At 43.9% G+C, this 14541-nt stretch overlaps 1 protein-coding gene across 1 annotated transcript in view; it reads left to right on the top strand.

The window, feature by feature from the left end:
- Positions 1 to 14541, top strand: part of LOC141219305 (protein ELYS-like) — a 78757-nt gene that overhangs the window by 34406 nt on the left and 29810 nt on the right. The window contains exons 15-17 of the mRNA XM_073666076.1: positions 237 to 368; positions 1536 to 1665; positions 3999 to 4146. Of these exons, the coding sequence (XP_073522177.1) occupies positions 237 to 368; positions 1536 to 1665; positions 3999 to 4146 (410 nt within the window). The remainder of the gene's footprint in view (positions 1 to 236; positions 369 to 1535; positions 1666 to 3998; positions 4147 to 14541) is intronic.

The raw sequence follows: 14541 nt of genomic DNA, 5'->3' as shown, positions 1-14541 counted from the left end.
CCCCTGAAATAAAGCACAGTGTCACGAAAAACCCTTTATATGGCCTATTCAGAAATGCTAAAACTGGCAGTGACAGGAAAAGGTTAACTGCCACAAATTGTAGGACATTTTCCTGTGCGATTATACGACGTTTCTTTTAGAATTGTCACTTTTGTTCCGGTAGGAACAGTGATTCAGACAGAACGTGAAGGTTTCCTTTTGCCTTATGCTTTAATAAATCTTTATTTTTATTATAGGATTACTTGCATACATATTTGCGCACAAACGGAGGTATTCAAAATCAAGAGATCTTGTTGGTACATCATTTACAGAGAGCAAATTACATACCAGCTTTGCGGCTAAACCAGTCACTGAACAATTATCACCTAGTAAGTCCTCTGTTTCATTTTAAAGAGTATCATGAATATATATGTAAGTAATAACAATAAGTGAAAGTGATTCCATAGTTCTGTCTTTTAAGGACTGGAAGGGCTATCTCTCCTTTTCAAAAATAGTTTCTCTGACTGTTCTGTCTGAACACTGAGATGGTGAGGTGCCAGCGCCGAATACATGCCTTATAATGCCCCTTTTAAATACAGTATATAGATGCTTGCAGCTTCACCCCCAGTTGGAGGTGTCTGTTTTCAGGAAACATAGGAAAGGGTTCTTTACAGTCAGAGCAGTCAGACTGTGGAATGCCCGACCACAAGAGGTAGTAATGGCAGACACTATAACAGCTTTTATACACGGCTGGATGATTTCCTTGATACACGTAACTTTGTGGGTTATAGTTAATTTAGTGACAAAATGTACAATTGGTGGAAGAAGGTTGATGGACCTAGGTCTTTTTTGCAACCTATGTAATTATGTAAAATATCTTTTTATTTTGTGTTTCACACATTTTTTTAACATCATTAAAAAAGATTTTCTTTTTTTAATTGTTGGCTTGGCATATTATCCCCCATTACAGAGCAAATCTATCGCATCAATGCATTGTAAAGCTCATCTCGATCTGGTCTGGCTCCTTCCTGACACTAATTGGTCATATAATCGCTGGGATCAAAGTGTAATGGGAGATTACGGCTTCCTAAATGGCATACATCCCTGACTTGAGTAAGAAATCAGTCCAATGTTGAAACATGTAGCCTTGTATTCCTTTAATAATTTCTGTTGATGACTTTACCTGCCTGTCATACTCTGCAACGCTCGTATCACCCCTTTTTTTCATTTAATTTATAAACTTTTTGTTTGATCTGTATACATTGCTTTTGTAATTTCTGCCTTCTTTACGGGCAGTTCTCCATTCCTGCTGCTGCACATCTCCATGCAGCTGCTGATTCTGCAAGGATGTTCCAAAACTAAATTGCAGAGTCATATGCAGACCTCACAGACAATTTTGGCAATCAGCAGGTTATTAATTATGTAATAATTGTTGGCTAAAGCAATCCCCCATAGTCATTTTGCTATGTAAAGATTACGTTGCATTTCGTGAGGAGAGTATCTGAAAAATGTGTTCAGCTATGGATGTATTTTTATACTTTTTCTTTTCTGTGCAGAATGATTTTGACAGATGCCAGCTGGAAAGAGGAGCTGCCAGAAACTCTATAGTGGATCACTATGTCAAAATACTCCCAAGTGTGCAGCAAACTCTGGCCAGATCCTATCCTTCTATTGTTTGGAAGAAAGGTAACTGAAAGTTGTAGCTTTCGGCTGTATGTAATATCTTATTAACTTCACCTTCATTAATTTTGAGGGGACAGATATTGGAATTGCTTTGGCATTTGCTGGAAATTCATAGTTTTCAAGTCAGATGAACTTGAGGTTACTTTGCTTACTTTCTATTACAGCTGTTTAAAAAACATTTAAAGGGATACTGTCACGTTTAATAATGGTACAAACCTGGCAATATAGCGTTAATCTGCAAGTTAGGCTGGGCAGGACTTAAAGGAGTTGCCCACTGCTTTAACATTGATGCCCTATCCATAGGATAGGGCATGAATGTATGATCGGCCAGGGTCCCGCCCGCGGCATCCCCACCGACCAGCTGTTATCGGTGCAGCGGCCGCCGGCCGGAAGTCCTTGCCTGCGGTGCTTGGCTGTCTGTCTGTAGTGGCCGCCGCTTGTAACTGCACATCCTCCTCCCATTCATCGGGATGCCGATGTTCAGTTACAAGCGGCGGGCACTGCAGGTAGAGACTTCCGGCTGGCGACACCTGACACCGATAACAGCCGATCGGCAGGGGTGCCGCGTGCGGGACCCCAGCCAATCATACATTGATGCTCTATCCTACGGATAGGGCATCAATGTAAAGTAGTGGATAACCCCTTTAAAGCTACTTTGTTCTGAAAGTGCAGCTTCTTAGAGAAAATGAACTATATTACTCCAGGGAGTCGCTGACTTTAAGCCATACAGACAGGTGTGCCCGGCCAGTCACCGCTCACAGCACTTTGACTGACATCTGGCTCTGCACTGATGCACATAAGTAATATAAAGCCTCAAATCTTCCACCCCTCGCTCCAGGTCTGATCTGAGCTCTGCAAGAAATGACCGATCAATACACCACATGGGTCTGTTAGGGGCACCGACGTGTGACGTACAAATAAAAACAATATGCATGTGTCAGAGATGACTAATGGAAGTACCAAATGTAAATGTATAATGTACAGGTAAGAGCAATGCGTATTCAGTGAAAAGAAAGCGATATATAGTGGGACTGCGCATATGACCTTGATCTCCAGCTTGATAAATAGTGTTCAATTCTTATGTGCAAAAGTTCTGCCCATAGACCAATGTGTAAATGCCAAGACAGGAACATTATGGATTGTCGTCTGCCTATTAATACAAAAATGAATGCATAAAATAAACAGAAATGTAGTATCAACATATACTAGCGCCAAAGGAGATGGTAAGGAAGAAATACTAGGCTGCAGCCAGAAGCACGGGTCCTGTGTGACGGCCCGTAAATAGTCATAAATAGATGGTACTGTCGCACTGATTGGAGGTAGCAGAGAATAGAAAAGAGGAGCACGCAAAACAGAAAGTAATATCTAGAATTTATATTAAACAAATTTCACAATGGAAATTAACTTGGACAATAAAATAATATTCCTAAGGAGACAAGCTATATATGATATTTAGGCAAAGCGTTAATAAATATAATGTTTCTCTGTTTAACGTCCATTTGCATGGTAAGAAATGCTGCTGCTATTGGAAACGTGCCTGCTATGCCGCTAAATAGCTCATAGTCTGTAAGAATGAATATACGGTGCTTAGTAAAAGCATACAGTTAGTGGGGCTGGTCCCTTGATTAGAGGTGTGAATTCCTGGTGAGTAAAGAGTGCGGGGTGTCTACTCCCCTGTACGTACTCCGAAGCCCACAGTTACCTGCTGTCAGGTCCTGGGCCATACAGTAAAGCAGGGAGCTGTAATCTCCTAAGTGGTATGTAGAGCCAGGGCACTCCGTCCGGTAGCATCCCTGGTAACCACACGGGCGGAAGGAGCTGGTGACGTCATAGCTGCTGACTATGGTGTCCTATGAAGGCCAGAAAAGAGGCTTCATTATTCATCATTCTTCAGATGATTTGTCAGTGTAGATGAAATAGTATTAAAGGAGTTTTCCAGGCTAAAAAGAACTCTGCAGTCTGTGACTGCACATTGCCGAATTGTGATAAGTTTACAATGCGCACACTGCCACAATTTCCCTTTCAATTGGGTATTTATACAATTTGCATAGTTGCAGCCAGTTTGACTCTCTCGGCCACTACTCTCAATGAAGTTGGCACATGACCACCCACTCTTGTTTAGAATATAGGAGAATTGTTAATTTGTGCTGATTGCACTCAGTCATGATTCGGCAGTCTTCAGTTACATGGTGACGGCAGATAGTTCTAGCGGGCAGCAGAGTTGTCACCGGATAGCGGCCTGTAATGTCTGTAGGTTTGACTACTCTACCATTGTTAAAATACAAATACATATCCAAAATATTCAACACTAAGCAACAGTTTCTTGTTTATTCTAGTGACAAGACCCAAACCTTTATCTACTGTTGCAAAACCGGCTCCCTCAGGGAGTGTGATTACCGAAGCTGACTTTATCCGTAACGTGCTGCTGAAAATAAAGGAAGTGTCTGCAGCTAGTGAGAGTAGAGACTTCTCTCCTTATAAAAGGTAAGAAATGTGCCTGGGCTTTCATCTGAGAATCCATGTATGGTACTCCCATTCCTACACAGTACTTAAGCTCTTCTATGTTTGAACCAATGTATCTTTTGTGGCACAGTGACATTAAAATGCTTTTGGTAGGAGACCATTTCTGTAGAGTTCTGTAGCTGTAGTCAAGAGACTTGTCTTGTTCTGCTTAGTCATGTAAAACTCAAATGGTATAAATTAATAGAATAGTGAGACATTAAAGGGGTTGTCTGATATAGAAATATCATTTAAGTATGTTTCTCTTATGAAGTGCTCTTGGTCCCCTGACTGCAGCAGTCAGCCTGGACTGGACATGTAATGTGCTGGAAAGTGAGTATGCCTTTTTTTTTTAAATACATATTTTAAGTGCATACATGCATTGCAAATATATATTTTTCCAATACCGGACAACCCCTTTAACTGACTTGTTTAAAATAAAAGTTTTTTTTTTTTTTTTTTTTTTTTTTTTAAAGTGGTTGCCCATTAAAAGACTCCTTTATTGCTGGCCCCATAAATTAAAAAATTCTCTACTTCCTGGATCTGCATGGCTCATAGATTGTGTACTCCGCCAGTGTCTTGATGAACAATGTCTCATGACTCATGTAAGCCACTGATTGACTACAATCTTCATAATTACATCTTTGCAAAAAGTTTATTCGCCTCAGGATAGAAATGTGAAGGCTGCTGTCAGTCTGCAGCCACCGATTGACTGCCGCAGTCATGTGACCTCAGGAGACATGAAGATGAGTGTCCGTCCTGCTTCGTGTGTGCTCAAGTAGGATTCTACCCTAAATATTTATATAGCAACATTGATTCCATGGTGCTGTACATGAGAAGGGGTTACATGCAAAATACATATCACTTACAGTAAAGAAACTAACAATGATAGACTGGTACAGGAGGAAGAGGGCCCTGCCCTTGCGGGCTTACATTCTACAGGATGATGGGGAAGGAGACAGTAGGTTGAGGGGTTGCAGTAGCTCTGGTGTTGGTGAGGTGGCAGCAAGGTCATGGCAGCCTGTAAGCTTTCTTGAAAAGATGGGTTTTCAGGTTCTGTCTGAAGGATCCGAATGTGATGGCTAATCAAACGTGTTGGGGCCAGATTTCCAGAGGATGGGGAATATTGGGGACAAGTCTTTTAGGCGATTGGGTGAAAAACTAATGAGTGTGGAGGAGAGAAGGTGGTCTTGGGAGGACTGGAGTTTACGTGAGGGAAGATATCGGGATATTAGTTTGGAGATGTACGGAGGAGAAAGGTTATGGATGCCTTTGTAGGTCAGTGTTAGTAGAAGTTTGAACTGGATATGCTGGGGAATTGGGAGCCAGTAAAGGGACTTGCAAAGAGGGGAAGCAGAAGAGTAGCGAGGAGAGAGATAAACTAGTCAGGCAGCAGAGTTAAGGATGGTCTGGAGAGGTACAAGAGTGTTAGCAGGTAGGCCACAGAGGAGGATGTTGCAGTAGTTGAGGCGGGCGTTGATGGGGTATGCACAAGCATGTAGTAGATTGAGGGTTTAGGAAAGGACGGATTCTGGAAATATTTTTAAGCTGGAGGCTACAGGAGGTGGCGAGAGCTTGGATGTGCTGTTTGAAGGATAGGGCAGATTCAAGGGTTACTCCGAGGCAGCGGATTTCCGGTACGGGTGGAAGCGTGATGTAGTTTATTACTACAGATAGATCAGGTGGGGAAGATATGTGAGATGGAGGAAAGATAATGAGTTCAGATTTATCCACATTAAGCTTGAAGCGAGAGGAGGAGGATATGGCAAATAGATACTCAGGGATTCTGGACAGCAGAGGTGGATCTGAGTGTCGTCAGCGTGCAGATGGTACTGGAAGCCATGGGAATTTGAGTTGTCTCCAGCCAAGGGTATAGATGGAGAAGAGTAGGGGTCCTAGGACAGAGCCTTGAGGGACTTCAACAGAGTGAGGGCCGGATGAGGAGGTAGCGTGGGAGATTCTAAATGTGTGGTTGGAAAGGTATGATTTGAGGGCAAGGTCTTTGATGCCAAAGGAAGAGAGGATTTGTAGTAGATGGCAGTGGTCAACTGTGTCGAAGGCAGATGACAAATCAAGGAGGAGTATTGATAATTGTCTGTTAGCTTTGGCTATAAGTAAGTTAGTGATTTTGGTCAGGGCCGTTTCAGTGGAATGGTGAGGACAGAAGCCAGATTGTAGGTCGTCGAAGAGAGTTAGATGAGAGGAAAGTTCAGCGTGAACTGCTGTTCAAGGAGTTTGGAGGCGAATGGGAGCAGCAATATGGAGCGATAGCTGGACTTAGCAGTTGGGTCGAGCAATGTTTATTTGAGGATAGACGTGATTGTGGCATGTTTAAAAGCAGAGGGGAAGGTAGCAGATGTTAGTGATAGGTTGAAGAGATGGGTTAGGGATGGAATAAGTGTGGTGGTGAGGTTGGGGAGGAGGTGGAATGTGATGGGGTAAAGTGCACAAGTAGTGAGGTGTGATTTGGAGAGGAGATAAGGAAGTTCACCTTCATTGATGATCGAGAGGGTGGTTATGGTGTAAGGGCATTAGTCTGGTATACAAAGGAGTTTGTGGTGGTCGAACAATAAAGACTTGCCTTGTTTGGTCAATCTTATTTTTGCAGTGTGTGGCAAAGTCCTCAGCAGCGATTAGGGAGGTCGGAGGGGACAGTGCTGGGCGGAGGAGGGGAGTTAAGTGTTGAATAACTGTTTGGGTTTGTAGAATAAGGAAGATACAAGGGATGTAAAGTGGGCCTGTTTAGCAGAGGTGAGGGCTGATTTGAGTGCGAGTGTTGCGTGTTTGAATGCAGTGAAGTCATCTTTCGAATGTGTTTTCCTCCAACACCGCTCCGCAACCCTGGACACTTGCCGAAGCTTTTTAGTGAGGTTATTGTGTTAGGGTTTTCTTTTGATTTGTCGCACTCTGCCATGCACGAGTAGGGCGACCACGACAATAGCTGATGTGAGAGTGGCATTGTAGAAAGCAGTGGCGCTGACTGTGTCGTGGAGTGAAGATATGGATGCTAGTGGTAGAATAGAGTCAGAGTGTGTGAGTGTCTAGATGTGCGAGGTTTCTGCGGGGGGTGTTATGGTTGCTGGACATGGCTGACAGGTGAAGAGGACAGGGATGAGAACGTGAGTAGATGGTGGCCAGATAAGGGGAGAGGGGAGGTTGTGAGGTTAGATAGGGAGCAGAGTCGAGTGAAGATGAGGTCTAGTGTGTGTCCGTCTGTGTGGGTGGCTCAGGAGGACCAAGTCCAAAAGATGAAGTAAGCAACAAGAGTTTGGAGACTGCTGACTGGCGGGTGTCGGTGGGGATGTTGAAGTTACCCATGATGATGGTGGGAATGTCAGCAGAGAAAAAGTGAAGCAGCCAGGTGGAGAATTGTTCAATAAAGGCAGTGGCAGGGCCAGGAGGTCGGTATATGACGGCCTCTTGGAGGTTGGAAAGAGAGTAGATGCGGACAGTGTGGACTTTAAAAGAAGGGAGGTTTAGGGACTGTAGAGGTGATATTGGGTTGAAGGTCCAGTTGGTAGAAAGAAGACCCACTCCTCAACCATGCCTGTTACCAGGGTGAGGAGTATGGGTGAAGTGGAGGCCGCTGTAGCACAGCGCAGCAGGGGAGGCAGTGTCGGAGGGTGTCAGCCCAGGAAGGATAGATTGCGAGAGTTAAAGAGGTCATGAATCACATGGAGCTTATTGTAGACAGAGCAGGCATTCCAGAGTGCTCCAGAGAGGGGGAGCAGGGGGTGGACGTCAGGACGGGTTTAATGTAGGAGAGATTGCGGAAGTTCATATTAGGTAGGCAGCGATATGAGGGGGCATAAGAGGGAGGTAGCAGTTGTGTGGGGGTCCAGGATTGGGAGATATGTCGCCAGCAGTGAGGACAAGCAGAGAGCAAGAAAGCAGGTGAAAGGAAAGAGGCCGGCTTGTTTTATGTTTTAGTAGGCGAGATCTGAGGTTGAGGAGCAGGTCTGCAGATGAGGTCAGGTGGGAGGTAAGAGGGATTGAGAGATTATTTGGATAGAGGATGCTGGGGTTTGGGGATAGCAAAGGAGTGAGGATTAGTGGAACAAAAACTGTAAGGGTATATACAAGCATGGTGGTATAGTAAGTGTGGGGGAAAAAGAAAAGCGAAGTACATTTAGTGAACAGTGTTAGGCTGAGTTCACACGATGCGTATTTCATGCGTTTTCCGCGGCGTTTTTGCAGTTGCGTAAACGCCGCGGAAACGCATGAAAAACGCATGGTAGAAGGGAAGCAATGTTCCCCAATGGAAATCCGCATGTGCTGTGCCCATGATGCGGATTTTTCCGCAGCGTCAACGCTGCGGTCAAAAATCCGCAGCATGTCAATTAATTTTGCGGAAACGCGGCGATTTCGCCGCCATTGACTTGCATTAGAACGCGCCAATTCCGCAAGACCGCATTTGTACTTGCGTTATTGGCGCGTTCTAATATGCGGATGGTACCCGAGTGTGGAGGAGAGGAGAGTCTCATCCACACCCAGGTACCATTAAAAAAGCTGTAAAAAAAAGAATAAAATAAAAAATAAATGTATACTTACCATCTGTCGGCCCGCGCAGCGCTCCCGCTTGGTTCCCGGCACTTGCAGTGAGTTGTAGGACCTGCGGTGACGTCAGAGTCATGTGACGGGTCATGTGACGCTGACGTCGGCAGGTCTTTCAATTCAAAGTTGTCGGCAGCCGGGAACTTTGTAAAGCAGGACAGCGCGGGCCATCGGAGGTAAGTATATACACGCTCTCGGGTCACACTATATAAATCCATGCTGTTTGCATGGATTATATAGTGTGACCTAGTTGTCAAGCACTTTCCAGGTGATGCTAAAATCGCCTGGAAAGCGCTTGTCAATCTGCATGCGGAAACGCATGTCAATCTGCATGTGGATCCGCATGTATTCTGCAGGAAAAACGCATGCACAATCTGCATGCGTTTTTTCTGCCAGGGAGATGCAGAAATGATGCAGAAATTTTCTGCTTCATTTCTGCATCGTGTGCACATACCCTAACAAAGAACTTGGCACTCCAGGCTAAATGCTGATGAACAATACTTTTTATTTAGAAAAGCTATCCACTGTAAAAAAAAAAAATTGACACTTCAGTCTAAAATTAGACATTTATCAATACTGAAAGATACAAAAGAAAACAAAATAATCAAAAATTTAACAAATGAGGCATAACAAGTATAAGTATATACCTGGTATGCATGAGATACAAAGAAATGTAAGAACATAATTCCCAATTGGCTTTGGGATGCGGTAGAATAATAATTAAAAAGTACATTACTATTACATACTATCGCCCAGTGGTAGCTCAGTAGACTATTAAATAGGGAGGCAGAGTATTTTAATAGCATGGTAGGGTATAAATCCCATAAATTATAGTGTATCATGTACAGTGGGTACGGAAAGTATTCAGACCCCTTTAAATTTTTCACTTTGTTTCATTGCAGCCATTTGGTAAATTCTAAAAAGTTCATTTTTTTTCTCATTAAAGTACGCTCTGCACAACATCTTGACTGAAAAAAATAGAAATGTAGAAATTTTTGCAAATTTATTAAAGAAAAATTGAAATATCACATGGTGATAAGTATTCAGACCCTTTGCTCATTTAAGTCACATGCTGTCCATTTCCTTGTGATCCTCCTTGAGATGGTTCTACTCCTTAATTGGAGTCCAGCTGTGTTTAATTAACCTGATAGGACTTGATTTGGAAAGGCACACGCCTGTCTATATAAGACCTCACAGCTCACAGTGCATGTCAGACCAAATGAGAATCATGAGCTCAAAGGAACTACCCAAGGAGCTCAAAGACAGAATTGTGGCAAGTCACAGATCTGGCCAAGGTTACAAAAGAATTTCTGCATTACTCAAGGTTCCTTAGAGTACAGTGGTTTCCATAATCCTTAAATGGAAGAAGTTTGGGACCACCAGAAGTCTTCCTAGACCTGGCCGTCCAGCCAAACTGAGCAATCGTGGGAGAAGAGCCATGGTGAGAGAGGTAAAGAATAACCCCAAGATCACTGTGGCTGAGCTCCAGAGATGCAGTAGGAAGATAGGAGAAAGTTCCACAAAGTCAACTATCACTGCAGCCCTCCACCAGTCGGGCCTTTATGGCAGAGTGGCCCGACAGAAGCCTCTCCTCAGTGCAAGACATAGGAAAGCCCGCATAGAGTTTGCTCAAAAACACGTGAAAGACTCCCAGGCTATGAGAAATAAGATTCTCTGGTCTGATGAAATGAAGATAGAACTTTTTGGTGATAATTCTAAGCGGTACGTGTGGAGAAAACCAGGCATTGCTCATCACCTGAACAATACAATCCCAACAGTGAAACATGGTGGTGGCAGCATCATGCTTTGGGGGTGTTTTTCAGCTGCAGGGATAGTACGACTGGTTGCAATTAAAGGAAACATGAATGCGGCCAAGTACAGAGAGATCCTGGATGAAAACCTCTTCCATAGTGCTCTGGACCTCAGACTTGGCCGAAGGTGCACCTTCCAACAAGACAATGACCGTAAGAACACAGCTAAAATAACAAAGGAGTGGCTTCAGAACAACTGTGACCATTCTTGACTGGCCCAACCAGAGCCCTGACCTAAACCCAATTGAGCATCTCTGGAGAGACCTGAAAATGGCTGTCCACCAACGTTCACCATCCAAGCTGACGGAACTGGAGAGGATCTGCAAGGAAGAATGGCAGAGGATCCCCAAATCCAGGTGTGAAAACTTGTTGCATCATTCCCAAGAAGACTTATGGCTGTACTAGCTGAAAAGGGTGCTTCTACTCAATACTGAGCAAAGGGTCTGAATACTTATGACCATGAGATATTTCAGTTTTTCTTTAATAAATATGCAAAAATTTCTACATTTCTGTTTTTTTTCAGTCAAGATGGGGTGCAGAGTGTACATTTAATGAGAAAAAAAAAATTTACTTTTTAGAATTTACCAAATGGCTGCAATGAAACAGAGTGAAAAATGTAAAGGGGTCTGAATACTTTCCGTACCCACTGTAGATTGTTTTTGTAGCTTGCTATGAGCTATGCCAGTCACGTCATCCAGAAACAGAGCGTATATAGAACAACCAGAATTGCCAGAAACACATGAATCAAAGAATAAGTTGGAATCGCATCTGAATATCATCCTCTGAGAAACAAAACAACGGAAACTCCCTTGATCTGGTCTTTGTACGGCTTTGTTCAATCCCCTACCTAGATAACTCCCCTCTTCCCCTCTCTGATCATAACAGTCTCTCCTTCACGCTCACAAATCCTTGCCCACCCCAGCACACTCCTACCTATCACACATTCAGAAATTTACAAGCCATTAACCCTCTTAGACTCCCTTCACTCATCACTGTCCCCAATCTCCTCTTTTTCCTGTCCTTATCTGGCTGTAAATCACTACAATGACACTCTCAGAAGCACCCTGGACCAAGTAGCGCCCCTCACCCTCAGAACATCTAAACACAAAGTAAAACAGCCCTGGCTGACACCACGAACCCGATTTCTCCAATTATGCTCTAGGAGTGCTGAACGCCTATGGAGGAAAACTCGCACACTAGAAAACTTTATCCACTATGAATTTGTTAAAAACCTATAACTCTTCACGTTGCCAAACAGACATACTTCACCACCCTGATCTCTTCACTATCCAACAACCCAAAAAAACTCTTCGACACCTTTCACTCCCTCCTCAGTCCTAAAGTGCTGGCCCCTATCTCGGACATTTGTGCTGAGGACCTGGCCTCCTACTTCGCAGAGAACATTCATTAGGAAATCAGCTCCCAGCCACCATGTTCCGTGACTCCCATCCCTCCCCACATCTCCTCTGGATCACTCTCCACATTTGACCCAGTCACACAAGAAGTAGTCTCCAGGCTCCTCTCTTCTTCTCATGCCAGTCCATGCACCCTATTCTCTCACACCCACTCCAGTCTCTCTCTTCAGTCATCACTACTCTCCTAACTAAAATCTTCAACCTCTCCCTCTCATCTGGTAACTTCCCCTCCTCCTTCAAACATGTCATCATTACTCCATTATTAAAAGAGCCCTCTCTTGACCCTTCCTGCACAAACTACTACAGACCAGTCTCCAATCTCCCCTTTATCTCTAAACTCTTGGAGCGCCTGGTCTACTCCCACCTTACCCTTTACCTCTCCATTCACTCTCTTCTAGACCCATCACAGACCGGCTTCTGTCCTCTACATTCTACAGAAACTGCACTCCTCAAAGTAACCAATGACCTTTTGACAGCAAAACGTAACGGTGACTACTCTCTGCTCATTCTTCTGGACTTTTCTGCAGCTTTCGACACCGTTGACCACCACCTCCTCTCTATGCTCCACTCAATTGGCTTAAAAAGCACTGCTTTCTCCTGGTTCTCCTCTTATCTATCTGACCGCTCTTTGTGTATCATTCGCTGGCTCCACTTCTCCCCCCCCCTTCCTCTTGCTTTTTGGGTTCCTCAGGGTTCAGTCCTTGGCCCACTTCTCTTCTCTCTCTACACTGCCCCAATTGGAAAGACCATCAGCAAATTTGGCTTTCAGTAACATCTTTATCCTGATGACACACAACTATACACCTCATCCCCCGACTTTACCCCCACTGTACTACAGAATACCAGTGACTGTCTGTCCACAGTTTCCAACATAATGTCCGTTCTTTATCTGAAACTCAACCTTTCTAAAACTGAACAACTTCTGCTCCCACCGTTTACTCACCTCCCTAAATCTGACATATCCCTCTCCGTGTGTGGCACCACAATGACGCCGAGCCAGCAGACGCGCTGTCTGGGCGTTGTGTTTGACACCAATCTTTCCTTCACCTTCCATATACAATTTCTTTCCCGGTCTTGTCGCTTGCACCTGAAGAACATCTTTAGAATCCGCCCCTTTCTCTCCTTGGAAACCACAAAAACCCTCACTTTTGCCCTGATCCAGTCCCGCCTTGACTACTGTAATTCTCTATTAATTGGCCTCCCCCTCACTCAACTTTCCCCTCTCCAGTCCATCCTTAATGCTGCAGCCAGGGTCATCTATCTGGCTAATCGTTACTCAGATTCTTCCGCTCTATGCCAGTCATTGCACTGGCTGCCTATACATTATAGGATCCAATTTAAATTGCTTATTCTCACCCGCAAAGCTCTACACAGTGCAGCACCCCCCTACATCTCCTCCCTCATTTCTGTTTATCAGCCTACTCGTTCTCTACGCTCCGCAAGCGACCATCGACTAACATCCGCACTAATCCATACGTCCCACTCCCGGCTCCAAGACTTCTCCCAAGCTGCACCTATTCTTTGGAATGCTCTACCCCAAGAAATTAGGACGAGCCACAACTTACACGGTTTTAGGTGCTTCCTAAAAACACACCTGTTTAGGGTGGCCTATCGCGTTCCCTAATCGAAGTGTTTTTATATTTTTATAGCCCATTCATTATTTCTCCAAACATAAGTCTCCACCGAACCCAAAAGCTCTACAGATTCTGGCTGGTGACGAGCTCATGCAGCCTTTATCTATCGCTCATCCCCTCAAGATGGCTGGACGATTATTGTGAATAGGCCCCTGCACTTTGTGTCACCCCCCACCTCATTGTAGATTGTAAGCTCTTACGAGCAGGGTCATTATTATTTTTGCTTTAATTATTGTATTATCTTTAGCTTTGTTACTTATGACTGTTGTGTGTGAACCTCTGAATTGTAAAGCGCTGCAGAATAGGTTGGCGCTATATAAGTAAAGATTATTATTATTTTACTAGATTGCAGGACTGAGAGAAAAGACATAGCACAAGGTCTGTGGCAACAGCGCTGAGGAATGGCATAACTTTCAGTGCGTAGAGCGCAAAGTGTTATCTGCTGCTTTATCTAGAAAGCTGATAATGTGGGCTGCGCCATGTTTAAGGCGTGTGACCTCTAATGACATGTGACGTTGCGCTCCAGCACAACACGTGTCGCCTTAATGGAGCATTAGGTGGAGATCATGTGACCAGAGGTGACATATCACTGTCTCAAGTGGTCACTTAAGAAGATGCCCCCTGCAGTGAGATCCTCCCACAGGAGAGAATGGAGAATATTTTCCTGGCATGTGTATGTGGATATGGATATGTGGAATGAGTTGTGTAGGGGAAGCAATGAAAAGATAGAATGCCAAGGTAAAATAAAGCCGAGAAAATACCAGAAGGTAAAAGAAAGGGAGTAGAAAAATAAAGTAAAGCGGAAATAATAATAAAATAGAAATAGAAAAAAAAGATTTTTTCCTTTTGTGCAGCACCATTCTGGGACCATTTAATAGTGGGTTGTCCATTCATGAAAAAACTCTTTAATTACTTTTCCATTCCATAACCCTATTAGAGATGGAAATATCTGAATGTGATTTTTCT

The sequence above is a fragment of the Phyllobates terribilis genome, unplaced genomic scaffold, assembly GCF_046119375.1.
Source record: "Phyllobates terribilis strain yellow unplaced genomic scaffold, ASM4611937v1 Scaffold_260__1_contigs__length_2691941, whole genome shotgun sequence".
NCBI classification, from domain to species: Eukaryota; Metazoa; Chordata; class Amphibia; order Anura; family Dendrobatidae; genus Phyllobates; species Phyllobates terribilis.
This window is presented reverse-complemented; position numbering and strand designations above follow the sequence as displayed.